General features: G+C 44.5%; 1 protein-coding gene across 1 annotated transcript in view; it reads left to right on the forward strand.

Moving 5' to 3' along the window:
* ALMS1 (ALMS1 centrosome and basal body associated protein) overlaps window positions 1–24,374 on the forward strand; it is an 88,607-nt gene that overhangs the window by 13,173 nt on the left and 51,060 nt on the right. The window contains exons 2-7 of the mRNA XM_089661502.1: window positions 747–930; window positions 8,743–8,863; window positions 9,073–11,122; window positions 15,039–15,198; window positions 17,672–19,225; window positions 21,153–21,277. Of these exons, the coding sequence (XP_089517628.1) occupies window positions 747–930; window positions 8,743–8,863; window positions 9,073–11,122; window positions 15,039–15,198; window positions 17,672–19,225; window positions 21,153–21,277 (4,194 nt within the window). The remainder of the gene's footprint in view (window positions 1–746; window positions 931–8,742; window positions 8,864–9,072; window positions 11,123–15,038; window positions 15,199–17,671; window positions 19,226–21,152; window positions 21,278–24,374) is intronic.

Raw genomic sequence — 24,374 nt, forward strand, 5'->3', positions numbered from 1 at the left:
ACTGGGGATGTCAGTGACACCAAGTTAGTTCGCCCCCCCCCAATCCCCCCCCCCCCCAGTGTCAGAACGCCCGCTGCAGTCCTGCTATAAGTCGCTGATCACCGCCGTTACTAGTAAAAAAAGAGAAAAATTCCAGTATATATACTGCCAATAAATTTACACATATTGGGATTTTTTTTTTTTTTTTTAGCAAAGACGTGGAGCAGAATACATTTTGGCCTAAATTTATGATGAAATGTGATTTTTTTTTTTTTTACATTTTTTTTACTGGACGTGTTTAATAGCAAAAAGTCAAAAATATTGGGTTTTTTTTTCTCAAAATTGTCGGCCCTTTTTTTTTTTTTTTTTTTGTGCAAAAAATTAAAACCAAACAGACGGTCAACTATCACCAAAAGAAAGCTCTATTTGTAGGGGAAAAAAGGATGTAAATTTCATGTGGGTGCAGGGTTGCATGACCGCGCAATTGTCAGCTAAAGTAACGCAGCGCCGTATCGCAAAAAATGGCCTGGTCAGGAAGGGGGGGGGGGAATCCTCAGGAGGGCGAGGGGTCAAAGGATAAGTTCACCTTTTGGAACATGTTACATGTTCCACCCATATTTAGGGTGCAACATATAACATGTTCTAGCTCCTGCCTCTTCTCTTCCTCGACTTTTGACTGTAGCAGATTTCAAAGAAAAAAGTGAATAAGTCTGGAAATGTGTAGTGATTGCTGCATATTAATGTCTGCCATCCTTTTTGCGTCTCAGGTGACAGAGATGTGGTACCAGCTTCCGGCAGAGGAGGACGCCAGCACCTTCCTTCCCACGCTGAGCGAGACGGGGGTGCGGGGAGAGCAGACTTCATTCCCCAGCATGGAGGAAGGAACCATCCAATCAGAAGCTGATCTGCAGAAAGGGATCCCTGGGGGCCTGACGCTCCCTTTGCAACTCGGTATGGACTTATTACTGTAAAAAGCTAATGGTGTGGTTGTGATGTGTTCACCACGCAGTGACCGCACTGTGACCGCACTGCGACCGCACTGCGACCGCACTGCGACCGCACTGTGACCGCACTGTGACCGCTCTGCGACCGCTCTGCGACCGCACTGTGACCGCACTGTGACCGCACTGTGACCGCACTGTGACCGCTCTGCGACCGCACTGCGACCGCACTGTGACCGCACTGTGACCGCACTGCGACTTCACGTGTGTGCAGGTTCTACTTCAGAACCCCAAGTGGGGCTCTCAGAAATAGGCAGCAGGTTTGTGTTTCAAAACCATTCTGGTGTTATCTAGGAGGTATGGTGCTGTGTTATTGAGTGCTGTCCACCCTACTTTACACTCTTTGCACACTGCTTCTGGTGGGGTCTGTGGCCCCTTGTCACCCAATCCTGTAGTGCAGCCAGGCTCTTCGAGGGCCGTCCTGGGTGTTGCTTGGTTCATGGAAACAGATGGAGGAGGGAGGGACTCTGACCTCCAGCCTTTCCTTCAGTCTTGCACATCAGTACGTGTTCCTCTCCTGTACTCTGATTTCACTGCATGCTGTGAGCTGCTCACAGTGTGCAGCCAGGCTCTTCGAGGGCCGTAGAGGGTGGTGCTTGGTTCATGGAAACAGATGGAGGAGGGAGGAACTCTGACCTCCAGCCTTTCCTTCAGTCTTGCACATCTGTACGGGTTCCTCTCCTGTACTCTGATTTCACTGCACGCTGTGAGCAGCTCACAGTGTGCATTGGAAGCTGCAGCAAGTCAGAAAAAAAGACCTTGTTATTTCCTGGCCGGAGAATATCCGGCATCATCTAGCTCTTTTTTCCCCAGACTGGCTGTCCCTGGCCTGCCGCTTTTATGTCAGCAGAAACATAAACGACCTCTCCTGCGCTCTGTGACCCAGAGAAAGGGTGGATGGATGGAACCACAACTTGACAAATTCAACCACCAATGCCAAGAAGGTTGTGCAGCTCTAAACAAGGCTAGGGAAGCCCGACCAGTGCTGCAAAGTGAAACAAAAAGAGAGCGCACCAGCCTTGCGCATTACCAGAGCTCTGATGAAGAAGGGACCCCCCTACGAAACGCGTCAGCCGCACTTTGAGAGTCCACCCCTACAATGGGACTCGCACAGGCTCTGCACTCCTAAACTTCCTTTGAGGACTTGTATGCTGATTTACTTCATTGTTTGTGACTATTATTCTCAATTTAATAAAATTATGGTAATGCATAAGGTTGGTGCGCTTTCTTTTTGTTTCACTTTTATGTGTCAGATTTCAGCTCTGCCAATCATGAAGGCTCAGCACACGTGGGTGTGATTTAGGGGGGTCTGCCTAGGAACGCCCACTCCTACAGCGCTTATTTTGTAAAGCGCTGAGCAAACTGTTGGCGCTATATAAATCCTGTATAATAATAATAATAATAATATAAATCCTGTATAATAATATATAAATCCTGTATAATAATAATAATAATAATATAAATCCTGTATAATAATAATAATATATAAATCCTGTATAATAATAATAATAATATAAATCCTGTATAATAATAATAATAATATATAAATCCTGTATAATAATAATAATAATATAAATCCTGTATAATAATAATAATAATAATATAAATCTTGTATAATAATAATAATATATAAATCCTGTATAATAATAATAATATATAAATCCTGTATAATAATAATAATAATAATATATAAATCCTGTATAATAATAATAATAATATAAATCCTGTATAATAATATATAAATCTGTATAATAATAATAAATCCTGTATAATAATAATATATAAATCCTGTATAATAATAATAATATAAATCCTGTATAATAATAATAATATATAAATCCTGTATAATAATATATAAATCCTGTATAATAATAATAATATAAATCCTGTATAATAATATATAAATCCTGTATAATAATAATATATAAATCCTGTATAATAATAATAATATAAATCCTGTATAATAATAATAATATATAAATCCTGTATAATAATAATATAAATCCTGTATAATAATAATAATATAAATCCTGTATAATAATAATATATAAATCCTGTATTATAATAATAATAATAATAATATAAATCCTGTATAATAATAATAATATAAATCCTGTATTATAATTATAATAATATATAAATCCTGTATAATAATAATATATAAATCCTGTATTATAATAATAATAATATATAAATCCTGTATAATAATAATAATATATAAATCCTGTATTATAATAATAATATATAAATCCTGTATAATAATAATAATATATAAATCCTGTATAATAATAAATAGTAATATATAAATCCTGTATAATAATAATAATAATATATAAATCCTGTATAATAATAATATATAAATCCTGTATAATAATAATAAATCCTGTATAATAATAATAATATATAAATCCTGTATAATAATAATAATATAAATCTTGTATAATAATAATAATAATAATAAATCCTGTATAATAATAATAAATCCTGTAATAATAATAATAATAATAATAAATCCTGTATAATAATAATAATATATAAATCCTGTATAATAATAATATATAAATCCTGTATAATAATAATATATAAATCCTGTATAATAATTTGATATTTGCATAACCCCTCTCAAGAGTCAGGCCACTGCTTGCATCAGGACTGAGGGCTCTTGAAAGGAGTACTGAGGCAGGGTGCTGTGTTGTTTTCGGGAAGCTATGTACAGCACTCTGATGGCCCCTCCCACCAGCCATGAACTGCATGCATTGCATAGAGAAATACAGTAAACCAGGGATGACATCACTGGGCCTAAAATAAATTATGTAATATAAACGCAAAGGTCTTATTTAACCGCTTCCAGGGCGGCACGGGTGCGTAAAATCACGTTAAAATATATCAAAATATACGTGATTTTGCAGTTACGGGTAGGGGGCACGCGTGCACCCTACCTGCGCCACCATTCACAGCCTCGGCTGTCAATCACCGGGTCCCTGCCTGTGATTCCCCACCGGCACACGGCGATCTCCCGAGCAGGGGTGGACTGACAACTCATGGGGCCCCTGTGTCCTTGCCCACACTCAAAAAACACCCAAAAAAGCCTATAAAAAGGTACCAGGGGAATTTCATAGGGCCCCCTACTGACCCTGGGCCCTCGGGCAGTGCCCAAGTGCTTGAATGGTCAGTCCGCCCCTGCTCCCGAGTATTACCGGCAGGGGAGAGAGCTGTGTATAAACAACACAGATCTCTCCCCTGTCAGCTCCTGCACACTGCTTTGTATGGCTCTGCATAGCAGTGTGCTTACAGTGTAAAGCGCACACAGTTAACCCTTTGATCGCCCCAGATGTTAACCCCTTCCTGCCCAGTGCCATTAGTACAGCATCAGTGCTTTTTATTAGTACTGATCACTGTGTTGGTGTCACTGGGGATGTCAGTGACATCAAGTCATTTCCCCTAATTTCAGAATGCCCGTCGCAGTCCCGCTATAAGTCGCTGATCGCCGCCATTACTAATAAAAAATTCCAGTGTATATATACTGCCATTTGCAAACACGTGTGAATGAATGAACTACATCTACCGTTGGCCCCCGTCAGCTGATGGCTTGTAGTTCTCAATGAACTGCGAGGGCGCTAATGAACATTCTCATTATTCATTATTATTATTATATAGTATTTGTATAGCGCCAAAAGGTTTGCTCAGCGCTGTACAGTAGCAAGGGGGGGACAGTACATGAGACGGTACAGTAACAATACAATACACGAGGGGTTCGAGGGCCCTGCTCCTTGGAGCTTACAATCTAGAAGTTCATTGATTCCTCCCGCCATTCAGTAAGTGCCTTCCCTTACGAAGTATAGGCAGACCGCTTACTTACTGTAGGAAGGATCCAGGCATTGCACCCGCCAGCTGCTAATCGTGGGTGCAATGCCTTTCAGACTGCAGTGCAAAAAAATAATAAATGTACCTGCCAAAAAAAAAAATAAAAGTCAGCAGCTACAAAAACTGTGTCTGCTGACTTTAAAATACAGCCACTTACCTGTCCCTGACTCCAGCGGTGTCCTCACCACGGCTGGTTTCACCAGCTGTCTTCTCTCCCTGGCGCCGGCATCTTTAGTGTGGGCACAGCTTGCAGCTTCACAGCCGGGTGCTCACTGAGCATGTGCGAGTAGCGCTGCGCTTTGTGAATGGCTCCGTAGTCTTCTGGAACCTGTCACGTGTCCCAGAAGACTACAGGGAGGGGGGGGCAACTTCCGCTTCCGATCGCCTAGGCCATCGCAGCGGAAGTGGGAGTGCGTACCTCTCAAATTCGGGTACACGTTCCCTCTCCCCAAAGGTGCCAATCCTTAATGGGGAGCGGGGGACAAGGGCTTAAAGCGGAACTTCTCCTTTTGGGTGGAGCTCTGCTTTAAACATATCCTTTAAAAGCGTCATTAGCACATTGATGACGTTGAAGGAAGAACCAGGGAAAGCAAAATATAAGCAGATAAAGAAACATTAAACCTTCGTTTTTTTTTTTTTTTTTTACTAAAATATTAAACATGGTATACTTGTACGGTATTGAACAGAGCACCCCAGATCCTTCTTTCTGGGGTCCCCCGTCAGCGCTCTAGAGTCCTCCATGGAAAGCAGCTTTCCATGGGGGCACCCGCTGAAAAGGAGGAGCCACCCTGTGTGCATCCTTTGACAAAAGAGTGGGCGGCTTGGCTCTGCCCCCTGCTGGCTCAGCACAGCATTTGATTGACAGCAGTGGAAGCCAATGGCTCCTGATGCTTTCAATCTGCCCAGGGAGGAATGAGACAATGGCGAGAGCTCCTGCTCTCATGCACACCGCTGGATCAGGCTCGGGTAAGTACTGTATGAGGAGGAGCTGGGGATCCTGCAGCACAGAAGGTTTTTCACCTTTCGCCAAGACTTCAGAACCACGGTAAGCTTCAGTTTTGAAGCAGAACTTAGATTTTTTTTTTAACTATTTTCCCCATAATGTACCCAAAACAGATGATATAAAAAGGTTTTTCTTCTTTTCTGGAGTAAAAAGCCTTCAACTCCGATTCATTCACATGGTTACCTCTGCTGCCTTGCTACAGCATATGCCTCTTTGATCCTGGCATTGATTTGGTGTCGAAGTATGTTTTCCAAGTCCGGACTCCTCCTCCCTAAGTTACCATGGAGTGACTAACAAAAAAAAAAAAAGGCCGACATGAAAAGGCAGAGAATGCATAGCACCATCGGTGGCTGGGCTCGGTCCAGGAAGTAGAGGACTGCAGAGGTTGATGCTGGATTAAAGATGATCCTGAGGTTATTATTATTATTATACAGGATTTATGGCGCCAACAGTTTGCTCAGCGCTTTACAATATAACGGGGGACAATACAGCAACAATACAGTTCAATACAAGAGGGATAGGAGGGCCCTGATCCTGGGAGCTTACAATCTAAGAAGAAGGGGCTAGTGGTACAAAAGGTAATAACTGTAGGGGATGGACAGGTAGGAGAAATAGAAGATTCTGTTATTAGCTGAAGGCAGGATGGGCTTCCCTGAAGAGAGAGGTTTTCAGAGATCGTCTAAAAGTGAGTAGGCGATGGTCTGATAGATTGGGGTAGAGAGTTCCAAAGGATGGGGGGAGGCTCTGGAGAAGTCCTGGAGACGAGCATGGAAGGAGGAGACAAGGGAGCTAGAGAGCAGGAGGTCGTGCGAGGAGTGGAGAGTACGGTTTTAGTGATATTTGGAGACAAGATTGGTGATGTTATTTTGGGGCAGACTTCCAAATGGTTTTATATGTGATTGTTAATGTTTAGAATTTTATTCGTTGGGCAATGGGAAGCCAGTGGAGGGATTGGCAGAGAGGGGTTGAGGACACTGAGTGGAGGCCAGTGGAGGGATTGGCAGAGAGGGGTGGAGGACACTGAGTGGAGGCCAGTGGAGGGATTGGCAGAGAGGGGTCGAGGACACTGAGTGGAGGCTAGTGGAGGGATTGGCAGAGAGGGGTGGAGGACACTGAGTGGAGGCCAGTGGAGGGATTGGCAGAGAGGGGTGGAGGACACTGAGTGGAGGCTAGTGGAGGGATTGGCAGAGAGGGGTGGAGGACACTGAGTGGAGGCCAGTGGAGGGATTGGCAGAGAGGGGTGGAGGACACTGAGTGGAGAGCAGTGGAGGGATTGGCAGAGAGGGAAGGAGGACACTGAGTGCAGGGCAGTGGAGGGATTGGCAGAGAGGGATGGAGGACACTGAGTGGAGGCCAGTGGAGGGATTGGCAGAGAGGGGTGGAGGACACTGAGTGGAGACCAGTGGAGGGATTGGCAGAGAGGGGTGGAGGACACTGAGTGGAGGTCAGTGGAGGGATTGGAGGAGAGGGGTGGCAGATACAGAACGGTAAGTAAGGTGGATGAGTCTGGCAGCAGCATTCATGGAGACTGAAGAGGGGATAGCCTGCTATGAGGTCGGCCAATGAGGAGGGAGCAGGGGCGGACTGACCATTTGGAAACTCGGGCACTGCCTGAAGACCCGGGATCAGTAGGGGGCCCCATGAGATGCCCTTGGTACCTTTTTCATAGGCTTTTTTGTGTTTGGGAAAGGACACAGGGGCCCCATGATCCCCTATTGCCCGGGGGCCCCATGAGTTGTCAGTCCGCCCCTGGGAGGGAGTTACAATAGTCAAGGCGAGAGATAACAATGGAGGGAATAAGTTGCGTAGTGGTTTCAGAGGTTAAGAACGGGCGTATCTTGGAGATGTTGCGGAGGTGAGGTCTAGAATTGGAGTATCAGGAAAAGAGACGGGAGCAATGTGTAGCAAGCTTTTGGTACTTCTGTTATGCTTATATGTGTGCTGTTAGAAAAATGTTTTTGTTTTTTATGTGTGTGTTTTTGTGTTTTTTTTTTTTTAAAGTTGATCTTGTTCCATTTTAAGAGACACTCTAAAGCAGAGTCCCATTTCTAAACCATAATACAAATATAGGTCTGTATGCAGATTCTTTATGGCTTTAGCACCACATTATATTCTTAAAGGATAAATTCACCTTTTAGACAAAAATAATAAATGCACATTTTTTTGCAGGTAAAAAAATGTGCATTTATTATTTTTGTCTACAAGAGCCTGGAAAGCATTGCACCAGCGATCAGTAGATTGCTGATGCCATGCAGGTCTCCTGCAGACCTGTCAGAATATCTGCTTGCTGTACGAGATGTAAGAGCAAGCAGATATTCTGACAGGAAGCTGCACTGAACTACCACTGTGCTCCGCAGCGCCGTGGTAGTTCATTGAAAACTACAAGCCGACAGCCACTAAGGCTTTCGGGACTTGCAGTTCATTCATTCACAGAAATCCGTGAATTACTGATGCGGCCGTGTGGGCCGAGCCCCGCACGGCCACGCTGTTTTCAAATTTGACAAGTAATTTGGGGAGACCTCACCCCATATTATCTGTCAGACGGGGGGGGCGGCAGCGGGAACATGTTACATGTTCCACCCCAGGGGCGGACTGACAACTCAAGGGGCCCCCGGGCAATAGGGGATCATGGGGCCCCTGTGTCCTTGCCCAAACTCAAAAAAGCCTATGAAAAAGGTACTAGGGGCATCTCATGGGGCCCCCTACTGACCTCGGGCCCTCGGGCAGTGCCCGAGTTTCCAAATGGTCAGTCCGCCCCTGTTCCACCCTAAACACGATTGGAATATGTAACATGTTCCCAAAGGTGAACATACCCTTTAAGACAACATAAACTTCCTCAGACTTGCCCTGCAATGGAAGGAATATAAGTTCTCTTCTGATTTTTCTTTTATGTAGACTTCCAGGACAGCCATTTGTCCCCGTGCCTCCCTCTTCTCACCTCCGGATCCACCCCGGGACACAAGTTTTTTGAAGACACTTTTTTCCAGCAGACAGAAACTGAATTTGCTCCGCTCAGGTACAGCTCTCAGCATTATAATTGTAGAATATTTTATTGCATTGATTCCTCCTCAGGAACTGAAAGCAATGGCAAATTAGAGCAAAGTCCAGTCAATACTTATAGTCATTCTACCAAATAAAATGCTATCGAGATGGGAAAATGTATTCATAGTATGTTCTCTAGAAAGTGTTTTCCAGCCCATGAACATACTGTGTTTCTTCCACCAGGCCCTCCCTCGATATGTCTGAATTTCCAGGCCCTGGATCTATGTCTTTGCAGATGACTGATGCATTAAGACTGACCAGTAAAGAAGTGTTGACAGTCCACGAGGAAGACACCTCGTCTTTATCGCAGCATTATGAAGAGAAGAGTTCTGATGGCGGCATTGAGTTGAGTAGTGTTCAGTACCTGTCAGAGCATCCGCTGAATATTAGTCACGGTGACAAAGAAGATGACGCTATCACAGAGAACATTCATTCTGATTTGGGAGTATTGAAGAAGATGGACCAGCCTTCTCTTGAGGACCTCATGGCAGAAGATGGAGCTTTTCTGGGTAGCAATGTCCCTGCCCCTGTGTTGTTGAAACTTCTGGAGAAAGAGGTCGGTATGTCAGCTGGTAGTGGTTCATCTTCTAGATGTTCTTCACAAACCGTTTCTGCCAGCGAGACTGACAATATTGATGTTCCGTCACAAGAACCTAGAGAGGACAATGTATACATTCTTGAACCCCAAGGCCGAATGAAAACTCCAACCGCACTAAACGTAAAAGAAGAAACATTCAGAGATTCGAGTGAAATACATTTTGATGACCCTGAGTTAGAGAGAGCCAATCTCAGTCTACCTGGTCACTTAGACCAGTCTGGTATTACTGTCCGGCAGCGGCAGTCATCTCTGGGGCTCAGAGATGAACTTCAGAAGCAGCTGTGTGCTGAGATCCAACAAGAGGGAAAAAAAAGGGAGATGTCAAAAATTGATAAGAGCAGAAATTACAGTAGCCCATCTTCACAGAATGCACCTGGTCTCCCTGAGGAAATCACAAAGCCTTCCTACATGGCAGAAGATACAATGGAAGAGCAGCCAGGGGGTGAGTTGACTGTGTCCTCACGTGGTAGTATATTACGTGGCCATAAAGAGACAGACATGTCCCAAGCTGTAAACACCCTTATAGATGAGGCTTCATTTATTGGGCGTCTAGCTTATCCCATCTCGCAGTCGACTCCCGGAACTTTTTCCATGAATCGAAAACAACTTTCCAGCAGGATCCAGCAAATAAAAGCCAAGCTCACAGGATCTGACATGTCTTTAAATGAAGAGCCAAAAAGCAGTTCTTCAAACCCTAATGAGGCAGCTAGCGGGGTTCCCCAATCTGTTCAGAGTAGCCATGGTTATCCCGAGAGCAGCGACTCTCAAAGGTCACCATCGCCTCAGGGACAAAAAATCCAATCTTTGCCTAGCTTGAATTACATTGAAAAGGTTGGATCTTGGAACACAAACCAGTCATTTGACACGTTGGTCCTACGTGGCTTAACAGGTGTGTCTCCTAAAAAACTTGCTTATGATGCTGTGGCAGATTCTTTGAACCGCATGTTGTCCAAACAGACTGACAGCAGCTCATCAAAGAAAGGACTGAATGCCTCATTCAAAGGCACATCTTCCATGATAAACTTGAATGTAGAGCATATAGAGTCTTCCAGTGCCTCTAAGTTGACCCGGTCTCAGTCGTACAACTCTGTGATAACTGCAGTTGAAGGAAACCAGGCTGAGAAGAGAACACAGGAGAACATAGATCCCGTAGCTGAAGAAGAGGCAGCCAAGTTGAGCACCATACAACCTTTCGAAACTCTAGAAACACACTCATTTCTAAGGCAAGATATTTCTGATAATGAGACCAAGCACCTCAACAAGGGGCCAAGTATGGGAAAGAATGAAACCGCTCACATGACTTCTAGCTTTGTTGAACATATAGAAAAATCAAGCCATGAACAAGAGGAAAGGCTTGATGAATCCAGCAGACCTTTGAATAAGAGCCTGATTACGATGGAACAGTTCAGCGACGTCTCTCTTGACCAGGAATTTTCCGGAAGCTCTCATACAAGTGACCATGTCGGAGATGTCCTCCAGGATTCTGTAGGATCCTCAGTACTAGAGTTGAGCCACCACCAACGGGAACCTTCGTTGCAAGAGTGGACAAGAGAAGGAGCAAATCCGGAGAATGAGTGGTCAGGAGAAAGGGCAACACCACAGAAGGAGGAGTTCAACATTGAAGAAAGAATTCCTGTAAGTTTTCTTTATTTATCTTTTTTCAACTTGTATGTTAATTCACCATCAATACTAAGAGATGGTATTGTTTCCCCACAGTCTCCAGAGTTAGCCTTTTACAGTCCTGCTGTTGTTTTCGAGTGAGTCTCACTGGTGGGGCTGTGCTTGTAATGACAGTTGTGGCACATGAATACATAAGAACCTTCAAAATGTGTAGAAATATCATGTTCTAAAAGTCCATTCCACCTCCAAAATTGGAGACTTTAAAAATCTTTATTCCATTTCACCTTTTAAAAATAAAAATCCTGCAAGAAAAAATGATGCTGCAAAGTAACATCTATTTCCTTTGTTAGCTAGAAAACATATCTCTGCACTCCTCTGATCCTGGTTTTATTTTTGTTACTAAAGGCTTGACTTTTCCTGACTTTAATGTGCATACCCAATAATTCAGCCCAGAGATCTCATAAAGAGAGTCCCTGAGAGACTAAATAAACTTTCCAAGAGTCCCGTTGTATAGAGCGTTCCAGCTCACTTACTACTAACAACTCTGGGACTGCTTGCACCGAGCCTACTGATGATGCCAACGTCTGCAGCCTGGAGTCATGTGGCCCTGTGTTTGGAAAAAGTTCTGTCTTTAGAGTACTCTGTAGCTCTGTCAAGTGTTGGCTGCATCTTCTGCCTTTTCAAGTGAGGTCATTGCCATGGTCATGCAATACTTTATGGCCTAAAATTAAATCACCCAGTTATTTGCAGACTGTGATCGCAGGGGTGTCACAAGTGCACAATTACCAGAGGATTCTTTTTCAGCCATGTACATTCCAGGAGTAGAAAATTGCCAGACAGAGTCTGGATCCTGGGGGAGTGGTCACCCAGAGGTCTTCTAAGCTCTGTGTCACAGGTTGGGGGACACTGGATTTCAACCTTCTGACCTCCAGGCTCAACAACAAACTGGACAGGTTTAATTCTAGGTACAGGACCCTCTAGTGCAGTGGTCTTCAAACTGCGGCCTGTAGACGGGATGTGGCCCTCTGCTTGCCTTTATACGGCCTTTAGGTCACTATTCCTCCCATGGATATGAAACACTATTCCTCCCATGGAGAGGAGACACTATTCCTCCCATGGATAGGAGACACTATTCCTCCCATGGATAGGAGACACTATTCCTCCCATAGATAGGAGACACTATTCCTCCCATGGATAGGAGACACTATTCCTCCCATGGATAGGAGACACTATTCCTCCCATGGATAGGAGACACTACTTCTCCCATGGATAGGAGACACTATTCCTCCCATGGATAGGAGACACTATTCCTCCCATGGATAGGAGACACTATTCCTCCCATGGATAGGAGACACTATTCCTCCCATGGATAGGAGACACTATTCCTCCCATGGATAGGAGACACTATTCCTCCCATGGATAGGAGACACTATTCCTCCCATGGATAGGAGACACTATTCCTCCCATGGATAGGAGACACTACTTCTCCCATGGATAGGAGACACTACTTCTCCCATGGATAGGAGACACTATTCCTCCCATGGATAGGAGACACTATTCCTCCCATGGATAGGAGACACTATTCCTCCCATGGATAGGAGACACTATTCCTCCCATGGATAGGAGACACTATTCCTCCCATGGATAGGAGACACTATTCCTCCCATGGATAGGAGACACTATTCCTCCCATGGATAGGAGACACTATTCCTCCCATGGATAGGAGACACTATTCCTCCCATGGATAGGAGACACTATTCCTCCCATGGATAGGAGACACTATTCCTCCCATGGATAGGAGACACTATTCCTCCCATGGATAGGAGACACTATTCCTCCCATGGATAGGAGACACTATTCCTCCCATGGATAGGAGACACTATTCCTCCCATGGATAGGAGACACTATTCCTCCCATGGATAGGAGACACTATTCCTCCCACTGTCAACAAGTTTGAGACCCTATTCCTCCCACTGTCAACAAGTTTGAGACCCTATTCCTCCCACTGTCAACAAGTTTGAGACCCTATTCCTCCCACTGTCAACAAGTTTGAAACCCTATTCCTCCCACTGTCAACAAGTTTGAAACCCTATTCCTCCCACTGTCAACAAGTTTGAAACCCTATTCCTCCCACTGTCAACAAGTTTGAAACCCTATTCCTCCCACTGTCAACAAGTTTGAAACCCTATTCCTCCCACTGTCAACAAGTTAGAGACACCATTCCTTCAACTGACACTACTAGTGGTGAACTATTTCTCCCACTGACACTAACGATGGGGCACTGTTCTTCCCACCAATACCAATGATGGGGCATTATCCCACCTCCTACTAACCATATATGCTTTGTTATTTTTGTTACTCCCACTGGCACCCAAGTCTCAGGAATTGTTTACTCCCACTGACACCGTAGCATTTTCTACTTCCACTGGCCACAGTCTCCCCTAAAGTCTGCCCTAAAGGACAATAAAATGAACCTTTGCTTAGAAAGTTTGGAGACGGCTGCTGTAGTGGTAGCAACGGAGGCTCTGTTGGCTCTCTGGTATCTGTACACCCTGACCTATGCCTTTCCTCCACTAACTACTTCCTCATGTGCTTCGCTGCATTGAGATGGAGAGCATTCCTGTGATGCTCATTGCGCCAGACTGGCTCAGGCAGATGTGGTACTTCAGCCTGGTAAGATTAACCGCAGACTTTCTGTGGGCACTGCCAGATCTTCTATCCCAAGTACCAATTTGCATCCTTTTTTACAGTCCTTGGCTTTGATGGTATGGCTGTTGAAGTCCTTTTTTTAAGGGACAAGTTTACTTCCTGCAAGGTCTAGCAATGGACATGAAAGGCATACTTTACTTTGCGCAGGTCTTGGGGATTCCATCATAGGAGTTTCTCCATGGGGCAAATCCTCTTCTTCCTGTAGCTGTGTCTGGACAAGTGCTTGGCTTTCAGAACCATCAAGGGTCAGGTTTTTGCCCTTTCTATTCTTATTCAGAGACTGTTGGTGTTCTTGGTATAGAGGGTCATCCATGTAACTCCCCTAGGCGAGGTGTGTGTCTAAACTGGTGGCTTTATCCTGCAAGGAACCCTTTCTGTTTTGCATAGGGACAAGGTGGTCTTGAATCCCAGGACCTCCTTATGGTATTTTCTGCCTTTGCTTTTATCTATGACATTGGTCTTCCATCTCTCCGTCCAGAATCCAGTTGACCAAAGGAAATTTCCCTCCATTGTCTGGATCTTCAGCCACTGCTTCTTTCAGAAACCATGATTTGTCATTCTCCATGGAACCTGAAAGGACGCAAAGGCTTCTCGTTCCATAATCTCTAGGTTGCTTAGGCAGACCTTCATCCATGCCTGTGGTCTCAAGGATTGGGTTCCACCCTCTCCCACCAAGGTGCGCTCTACTAGATCTGTGATTGCTTCTTGGACTGAAGTATAACCCAAAGGTTTCAGACTTCCAGTGATCCTCGGTGGACTGCAAGAAAAAAGTTTTACAATGAGTAGAAAAACTCTTTATTTTTTTACTTTTGATGAAGTGTGGCAGTATTAGAACCCCTGTCAGGTTTTATTGCTGTCTGTGTCTGTGAGATTTTCACTCTCTATCCTGGTGATCTCTGTCCAAAACTTTGAGCTATCAAGAGAATGGAGAGAAAACTTTTAATGGGGGCAGTTGTTCCAGTGACAGCAAAGTTGGCATTTTCCTCACTTTAGAGAGGCTTCCTCTCACTCTCCCTAATGGGTGCAGATGCTTGAGAAGAGTTTTAAACCCTTCCCTACTTTATCCAAAATGAGGAAAAGAAAACATTTGGCTTTATATAAACTATCCAGCATCTAGAGAAAAAACTAAAATATTAATGTTGAATTCAATGACTATTTAATGTTAACAGTGCTGTAAAAGTGATAGTGACCAGTTAACTGTGATTCTATTTTTTTTTCTCAGACGTATCTCCGGAATCTTGGCATTAATCAATCCCCCACAACTATTCTCATGCCATTCATTCCTAAAGGGCCAATCAGAGAGCCCGAATTCTCCCCTTCAGAGCTGAGGACCATCAAAGGTTCAACTGCGACGCCAAACCGCAGCATGAGGCTGTCCGAAGGTAAGCAGAGAGCCTTCGCTGTAATGTGCGCACATTTTTGTAACTGTAAATTTCACTGTAATCTGCAATGCAGTATATTTACACTTTGTCACCTGGTAAGCCAACTGGTACTTCTTGATGATAGAACATTGGGGCAGCAAAACATATTTACTCTACTGGTTGGAGAATGCTAGCTTTGAATAAGTAGGGCGTGCGTTGGACCTCTGCATAGAGACCACTGCTTCCATACAGAGCATCCGGCACAGTTCTTTTCTACAGCATGCTGGCAGAGGACAAACTTCTACTCGGGCCTGCAAACCTTTTATATTTTTAAACTCAATAGGAGAAAATATCTTATGTCATGACATGGGCCTCCTATTATCTCTCATATGCAGCACTCTGGGAGAGGGAGGGGCAGCACCAGGAGCCAATCAAGCTCTACTGCATTGCACATGTGCTTCTTAGGACAGAGCCAGAGACATACAGTGGGGCAAAAAAGTATTTAGTCAGCCACCAATTGTACAAGTTCTCCCACTTACAAAGATGAGAGAGGCCTGTAATTGGCATCATAGGTAGACCTCAACTATGAGAGACAAAATGAGAAAACAAATCCAGACAATCACATTGGCTGATCTGGAAAGAATTTATTTGCAAATTATGGTGGAAAATAAGTATTTGTTCAATATCAAAAGTTCATCTCAATACTTTGTTATATATCTTTTGTTGGCAATGACAGAGGTCAGACGTTTCCTGTAAGTCTTCACAAGGTTGGCTCACACTGTTGCTGGTATGTTGGCCCATCCTCCATGCAGATCTCCTCTAGAGCAGTGATGTTTTGGGGCTGTCACTGGGTAACACGGACTTTCAACTCCCTCCAAAGGTTTTCTGTGGGGTTGAGATCCGGAGACTGGCTAGGCCACTGCAGGACCTTGAAATGCTTCTTACGAAGCCACTCCTTCATTGCTCGGGTGGTATGTTTGGGATCATTGTCATGTTGGAAGACCCAGCCATGTTTCATCTTCAATGCCCTTGCTGATGGAAGGAGGTTTGCACTCAAAATCTCACGATACATGGCCCCATTCATTCTGTCCTGTACATGGATCAGTCGTCCTGGTCCCTTTGCGGAGAAACAGCCCCAAAGCATGATGTTGCCACCCCCATGCTTCACAGTAGGTAAATTCTTTCCAGATCAGCCAATGTGATTGTCTGGATTTGTTTTCTCATTTTGTCTCTCATAGTTGAGGTCTACCTATGATGCCAATTACAGGCCTCTCTCATCTTTTTAGGTGGGAGAACTTGCACAATTGGTGGCTGACTAAATACTTTTTTGCCCCACTGTAACTCCTCAGAGTGTTGCTGCTTTTTCATCCAACAGTCACCGGTCTGGAAGTGTTTTTTGAGCAATCTGAGCCACTGCTGCTGTGGAGGTCCAAGACTGTGCCATGGTGTCTGGCAGAAGTGCATGTAGGTCACAAGACTGGCTGAACAGGATAAACAATTCTTAGAAGGGCTTGCATATATGTATTTCAGCTATGTATATAGCTGCTCCACTGGAGTTCATCCTTTAAGGCCTGTTTCATATTGGCTTTAGCTTATATAACAGCAATGTAAACAACAAGCTTTTATGAAACTTTCCACAAGCTTTTCAAATGTTTACGGCCAGCTTGGTGCAGCTTTCTCTAAGCCTTTTAAAAACCCTTCAGCTTGTAAATTTTATAATGGGAGTGCTGATTGCCACTTAATACTAGCTGCTAGCAGGCTTCAACAAGCTTCAGGTAGTGCTGAAGCCTGCTAGCAGCTTGTTTAACATGGCAAAGAGCACTTGCATTGGGATCTGTGATCAACATTTACAAAATGAAGCTACATGGTATTTTTAAAAGCTTCAACAAATGATTCAAAAAAATATACAATAACTTTTAACCAATGAACCATACATAAAACTTGTCTCTAAATATCACCCAAACTGTACTCTCCGCTCCTCGCAAGACCTCCTACTCTCTAGCTCCCTTGTCTCCTCCTCCCATGATCGTCTTCAGGACTTTTCCAGGGCTTCCCCCATCCTCTGGAACTCCCTACCCCAATCCATCAGACTATCGCCTACTCTGCTGACTTTTAGGCGATCACTGAAAACCTCTCTCTTCAGGGAAGCCTATCCTGCCCTCTGCTAATACTGGAATCCTCTGCTCTTCCAACCAGTCCATCCCCCACAGTTATTACCTATTGTACCATTAACGCCTCCCTCCTAGATTGTAAGCTCCAAGGAGCAGGGCCCTCAAATCCCTCTTGTATTGAACTCTATTGTTGCTGTATTGTCTCCCACTATAATGTAAAGCGCTGAGCAAACTGTTGGCGCCATATAAATCCTGTATAATAATAATAATAATAATAAAACAAAAAAAAAACAAATGATCCATACCTAATCTAAATTTTGCATGTTTTATTATTAGCGCAGAATATTTCCTTCTTTTAAACTTCTGTTATCTGCTTGGTTCAGGTGAATCTCAAAATGGAGCAAACATCTCGCAGTCCAGTCTCTATTCCACCGCATCCACCACCAGCATCTCTATTCCGATGGGGTCCGAGGTTGAGCCAGGGTCTCCTCTTCCCACTCAACTTTCTCCTCACTTCAGCTCCAGTTCTACAAACGACAGACCAATCAGCCAGGATGATACAGCCAAACGGGGCATTAGAGGTGATCAAGAAGTCTACTCTGTCCAGGCATTGGATGGCGAGAGAAGGCACGTGTCACCTGTAGCTGAGGAGTTGAATGACCTTGACACCACCCGTCACGTTTTACATGACATTCACAACTTGGCCGAAGATCCAACACACGTTCAACAGTTGATTGAACAGTTTCAGTCTGCTGGTTCTGAGGTTCATCAGGATAACTTGGAGCAGCTCAACTTTGGTTCTCTTTCAAATTCTTGGAAAAAGCCATATCACATGGACTCCACAAATGACTCCTTTGTTGGGTCTAAAACACTCAAAGAAATCCGAAAACTTTTGACAGAAGCAGATGATGTCAATCTCGACAGGACCACCTCTGACATCAACCCAGAGTCTTCATTGAGGGACCCATCCATCACTTCTCCGGCAGTGAGCCAGAGTTTCCGAGACTCTTTGAAGTCAGGTGCTTCAGACAGCAGGTCTGCAAGTCCACTGGATCTGCAGTTAAATAACATGTCATGGGACACTTCATTTAATAGCAGTGTGACAAGTGAAAACTTGCTAAATAATGGATCTGCTGCAAAGGCTGACTTGCACTGGAAGGATCATATTGCTGCCTTTAACCCAGTTGGAGACAGCTTTTACTTGAAGGACATTTCTAAAGATGGGCTACATCTGCCTACACTGTTTAGTCTTCGCAAACATGGCCGTTCGGAACCAGAAGGCTCTAGTGAAGCAACAACAAACAGAATGGCACCAGCTAGTGTCCACCTGCAGGACAGCAGTCTGAGGAGAACTGGTGATTTACGTGAAGAAGGACTTCGCAACGAACAGCTTTTAAGCAGCGTTACAAGAGCAGTCAGTGGATTGAAGCAAGTGTTAGATGTAACAGGGTCTAGTAACCTGAGAAGTACTGGAGAAGAGAGCAATGCAAGCAGTGGAGATACTTTGACTGGCCAGGTCAAGAGTCTACTGAAGAATGGTAAACTGAGGAGCACAGGTGAAGAAAGTGATGCAAGCAGTGGAGACTCTTTAGCTGGCCAGGTCAAGAGTCTACTGAAGACTGGTAACTTGAGGAGCACAGGAGAAGAGAGTGATCCAAGCAGTGGAGACTCTTTAGCTGCCCAGGTCAAGAGTCTACTGAAGAGTGGTAACTTGAGGAGCACAGGAGAAGAGAGTGATGCAAGCAGTGGCGACTCTTTAGCTGCCCAGGTCAAGAGTCTACTGAAGAGTGGTAACTTGAGGAGCACAGGAGAAGAGAGTGATGCAAGCAGTGGAGACTCTTTAGCTGCCCGGGTCAAGAGTCTGCTGAAGAGTAATACTTTGTCATACACATCTGAGGTCAGACAGATAGTGGAGGATGAGAACCAGAGAGGTCGTGGTAAGTACAGACTATATTATGTGCTCTACTGCAGTCTTTGCTGAACATTGGTTGGCGTTGGTCCCACCAGCATGGTCTTTGTCTCATCTAAGTCCCACCTCTACTTTCAGGCCTAAGCCTAGTTTAGTAGCTCAATAAAGCTGATAAATTTGACTGTGATCAGATGCTAAAAGATGAAACAAGTAACCCCCTAAGACTTTGGTGCCCAACCTGTGGTCCAAGACCCACATGCAGCCCTTTGGTACATAGTGTGCAGCCATCGGACCCCAGCATCCTACCTACTTACTCATACCTGATCAGCAGATAATCTAATAAAGAATGTGCTAGTAATTCCTTTTTCTCTTTCTATAGTTTTTCTTATAGTAGATTTTGCTGTGGGGAATATCAAATTTAGGGATACCAATTTTTCAGGCAGCACAAATCAGGCAACCATGATCTATAGCTGGACTTTATTATTAGTGGTCTCTAGCAGCCTCATATAACATTTTATAAGTCTGTCATATGTTGCAGCATGTTTGCAGTCTCCTGCTACCTCTCTATCATTTCTACAATCTCTGACCATTTCCTGTAATGTTCACACCCTAATGGCGATGAATAGGTCAGGATTGTACAATGCTGCAATTGTGTGCAATAAGTCACTCACCATAACAGGCTGTTTTCATAGTGTAGCTTATACCATGAAGTAGGGCTGTCAAAATCTGTTTCATTGTAGGCCGCATCAGCATTATATTTGCCCGCAAAGGGCTGGTTGTATCTGAAAGACTAGATGTCCAGAGCCCCCCACCATCAGAAGTCAAGAATTCCCCACCCTCCTGTACATCACAGTGCACCCCCTGTACCTTTTGCTACTTCCAGGAAGATGCTGGAGGGGTTGGATCTGGGAAGCAGAAAGTTCAGGGTCTGGATGAGGACCAGAGGAGGGCTGGAGTTGGCCACTGAACGCTGAGACAAGGGGAGGTGGAGACGAGGGGTGCTTCGGCTGCACAGAGAAGCGTAGGATCTGTAGAAGGAGTTTTGTCCTACTCTCTGGTGCTGACTGCTGAGTTGAGGGAGTTACTCTGTTGCAGGAGAGGTGCAAGGGCCACATGAAATGGCCTGGCAGGCCAGGCCCATGGGCCTTGTGTTTGACACATGTGCCATAGAGGTAGTAATGGCCTAAAGTACTGCCGCTGACCTCACCAATAGTGTATTTCATGCTAAAAAATTGTTTCAAAGACTCAAACTATTCCGTACCTAGAAATACACCTTTCGTGATGTCAGGGGCCATCATTGAGACTACCACTGGCTCTATGACATGAGCTACACTATACAAGTAGCTTGTAGCATTGAAAATCATGTATTATTTATCCCTACCACATGTTAATTGTGCTGGTAACATGATCAATGGACATTTTTGCTTCATCTGTTAATGATGCTTTCCCTGTTTTTCACAATTGATCCCAACTGATTTTATTAGCTTGATTGAGTTGCTCAAATAGCTTTGGTAGCTCAGGCCTTAGAGCACAGGAGGTACTTAAATGGCAAATCACCCATCCAATAATTTGGCCCAAAAAAATGTTAATTTTTCAGTGATTAGGCCCTTTGGGAAAATTGTAAAGGATGCATTTTAGATTCCTACCACTCCATCTGCCTAATGAGTGGCTCTGTTTGAGCATGGTTTAAATTTTTGAAAGTTCAAATATGTGTCTGGAGGCAGATCCGGGCCTCCCCGTGAAATAACTGCAGGTGGAAAATTCGGAAGCTGCAGACTGTTGAGTAAAGTAGCCTCATTAGTGACGCAGATGGAAACAAGAATCGGCTGCATTTTGGAAGATTGGCAATTACTATGGCTCAAATACAAGTGTCCAGTTATATTTCCTGAAATCTCTCTTTGGATAATAGCAGAAACTACTTTTCAGAACTGAACTTCTCTCCGTTGTATCCTCAGGGTCTGTGAAACTGAAATTGGCTGGTCAAGCCACTCCAGTAGAAGATGATCTCAGTGAAGAGGACCGCAGACGAATAGAGGAGATCAAGAGAGAGCTGCTACATGGTGTGAAGGGAACAGAGAAGGTGAGGGGTCTCACACTATGAGGCTATGATAAGTCATTATTGGGAGGGAAGAGTTGGGCTCTAACTAGGCAGAGAAGCAACTCTAGGAAATGGAAAACATTGCTTTGTTGAGACAGCAATGGGAAGGTGGGGCATGGTTTTGCAGACCACGTATGAAACAGAAAGACATGGCCCAGGCCTGGTCATGTGTTGAGGGGGAAAGAAGATCTTCGAGGACTCACAAATCAGCTGTAAAAGGAAGGCATGACTTTTCCAGGCCATGTATGAAAAAAAGGTGGTGAGGCCCTACAGCTCAACTATGGAAAAGAGTGGCTCTTACAGGTTAGGTCAGCCTTTCTCAACATTTCTTTGTAACATGGAGGAACCCCTAGGGAATCCCTGACAATGGTTACTATACAGTGGTGTATTAGGCCCCCCCATCGGGGAGAGAACTTGACACTGACCACCACCACCACCACCTTTCTGAAAAATGCTGCCCAAGGCATGGTGGTCAGTAAGAAGAATGCTCCTTACAGTAGTAGTCAGTGGGAAGAATACCCCTTACACTGGGGGTCAGTGGCAAGAATGTCCCTAACACTGGGGGTCAGTGGGAAGAATGCCCCTTACACTGGAGGTCAGTGGGAAGAATGCCCCTTACACTGGAGGTCAGTGGGAAAAATGCTCCTTACATTGGTGATCAGTGAGAAGAATGTTCCTTACTTTGGTGGTCAGTGGGAAGAATGCTCCTTACATTGTTGGCCAGTGAGAAGAATGCTCCTTACATTGGTGGTCAGTGGGAAGAATGTCCCTTACATTGGTGATCAGTGGGAAGAATGTCCCTTACATTGGTGATCAGTAAGATGAATGTCCCTTACATTGGTGATCAGTGTTAAGAATGTCCCTTACATTGGTGATCAGTGGGAAGAATGCTCCTTACATTGGTGGTCAGTGGGAAGAATGCTCCTTACATTGGTGATCAGTGGGAAGAATGTCCCTTACATTGGTGATCAGTGGGAAGAATGTCCCTTACATTGGTGATCAGTGGGAAGAATGCTCCTTACATTGGTGATCAGTGGGAAGAATGCTCCTTACATTGGGGGTCAGTGAGAAGAATGTTCCTTACATTGGTGATCAGTGGGAAGAATGTCCCTTACATTGGTGGTCAGTGGGAAGAATGTCCCTTACATTGGTGGTCAGTGGGAAGAATGTCCCTTACATTGGTGGTCAGTGGGAAGAATGCTCCTTACATTGGTGATCAGTGAGAAGAATGTCCCTTACATTGGTGGTCAGTGGGAAGAATGCTCCTTACATTGGTGATCAGTGAGAAGAATGTCCCTTACATTGGTGATCAGTGGGAAGAATGCTCCTTACATTGGTGACCGGTGGGAAGAATGCCCCTTACATTGGTGGTCAGTGGGAAGAATGTCCCTTACATTGGTGGTCAGTGGGAAGAATGTCCCTTACATTGGTGGTCAGTGGGAAGAATGCTCCTTACATTGGTGATCAGTGAGAAGAATGTCCCTTACATTGGTGGTCAGTGGGAAGAATGCTCCTTACATTGGTGATCAGTGAGAAGAATGTCCCTTACATTGGTGATCAGTGGGAAGAATGCTCCTTACATTGGTGGTCAGTGGGAAGAATGTTCCTTACATTGGTGATCAGTGAGAAGAATGTCCCTTACATTGGTGATCAGTGAGAAGAATGTCCCTTACATTGGTGATCAGTGGGAAGAATGTCCCTTACATTGGTGATCAGTGGGAAGAATGTCCCTTACATTGGTGGTCAGTGGGAAGAATGTCCCTTACATTGGGGGGTCAGTGGGAAGAATGCTCCTTACACTGAGGGTCAGTGGGAAGAATGCTCCTGACACTGGGGGGTCAGTGGGGAAAAATGCTTCTCTTTCACATGGGCAATATTGTTGACTAGCGATCCGCGATAGATCACTTTGTCAGCCGCATCTGGCTCGCAGTTATCAATTTGCCCCCTCCCGCACACCTAGTTGAAGTGTAATGCCACACTAAAGTCTCTTCTCACTCCACCACAACTGTGTAATTTAGATGTGGTTGCAAAATGGTCCCACCCTGCTTTCTTTGTCATGATGCAAAGCCTTGCAGCCATCCAGCAGCCATTTCTGCAATTGACAGACAGCGGAGATGTATTAAAAACCCACCTCATCTGTCTGGTTTTGCTGCACCAACAATGCCCATGTGAAAGGGGCCTTACAGAGAGCTAAAAACATCACTGGTGTCAGTGGTTCCTTATCTGAGAAGCAGAAATTGCTCATTGCTCAAGTAACTCCCAGCAACCTCTGGAGGAACCCTGGTTGAGAAAGTCTGGGTTGGGAGTTTAGAAGGTGGATATGACTCTAGTGGTATGGGGATGGATGAGAGACACTGATGGGTCAGGATTGAGGGATGGGGGTTGGCTCTGCTAATTCAAGCATTGCTACAACAAACCAGGCATAAAACAGGGGCCTGGTTCTGATTGGGTAGGTGTTAGAAAGACCGATATGTCTTTGTTTAGGCATTGGGAAAGGGTGTGTTCCCTTGAGAATGGGCATGATAGAATCTCACAAGTATCTTTAGGGGGTGCAGAGTCAGCTGGGTGCATGGATCTCTGCTTGATCGTATAGAATATTTATTGTATTGTTTATTGATCATATGCAATTCCAGGTAAGAAAATACACATCTGATGTTATTTGGTGCTTTTCACATTTATTTGAGGATTTTTGGTGCTTTATTCATATAGTTTCTGGCCTGTTCCATCTTACCACCCTTGTGATATATTGCCCTTATTAATGTGTTTCTAACTGATCAATGCAGCAGAGAGCTGAGGGCTGAGCACAGGTAAGTCTTTGAATGACGTGGAACCCTGTCTCTTGTGTGACCCCCGTGTGACATTACAGGCCACCCTGTTGATGCAAAGAGGAGAATCCTGGGAAGGGATTATTTACCATAAAAGTGTTTTAGCTGTGGAATGCCGTATCACATAGACCGTAATGGCAAAATCAATAGGACATTGAAACCTTGACTCTTACAGCCGACATTCACAGTTTAAGTATCTAAAATGCGGAAAGATTCTAGTCCAAGGATTTGCTCTAACTGCCGTTGAGGGATCA

Source organism: Staurois parvus, unplaced genomic scaffold (assembly GCF_062004578.1).
Source record: "Staurois parvus isolate SC_StPar_1 unplaced genomic scaffold, SC_StPar_1.0 ptg001347l, whole genome shotgun sequence".
NCBI classification, from domain to species: Eukaryota; Metazoa; Chordata; class Amphibia; order Anura; family Ranidae; genus Staurois; species Staurois parvus.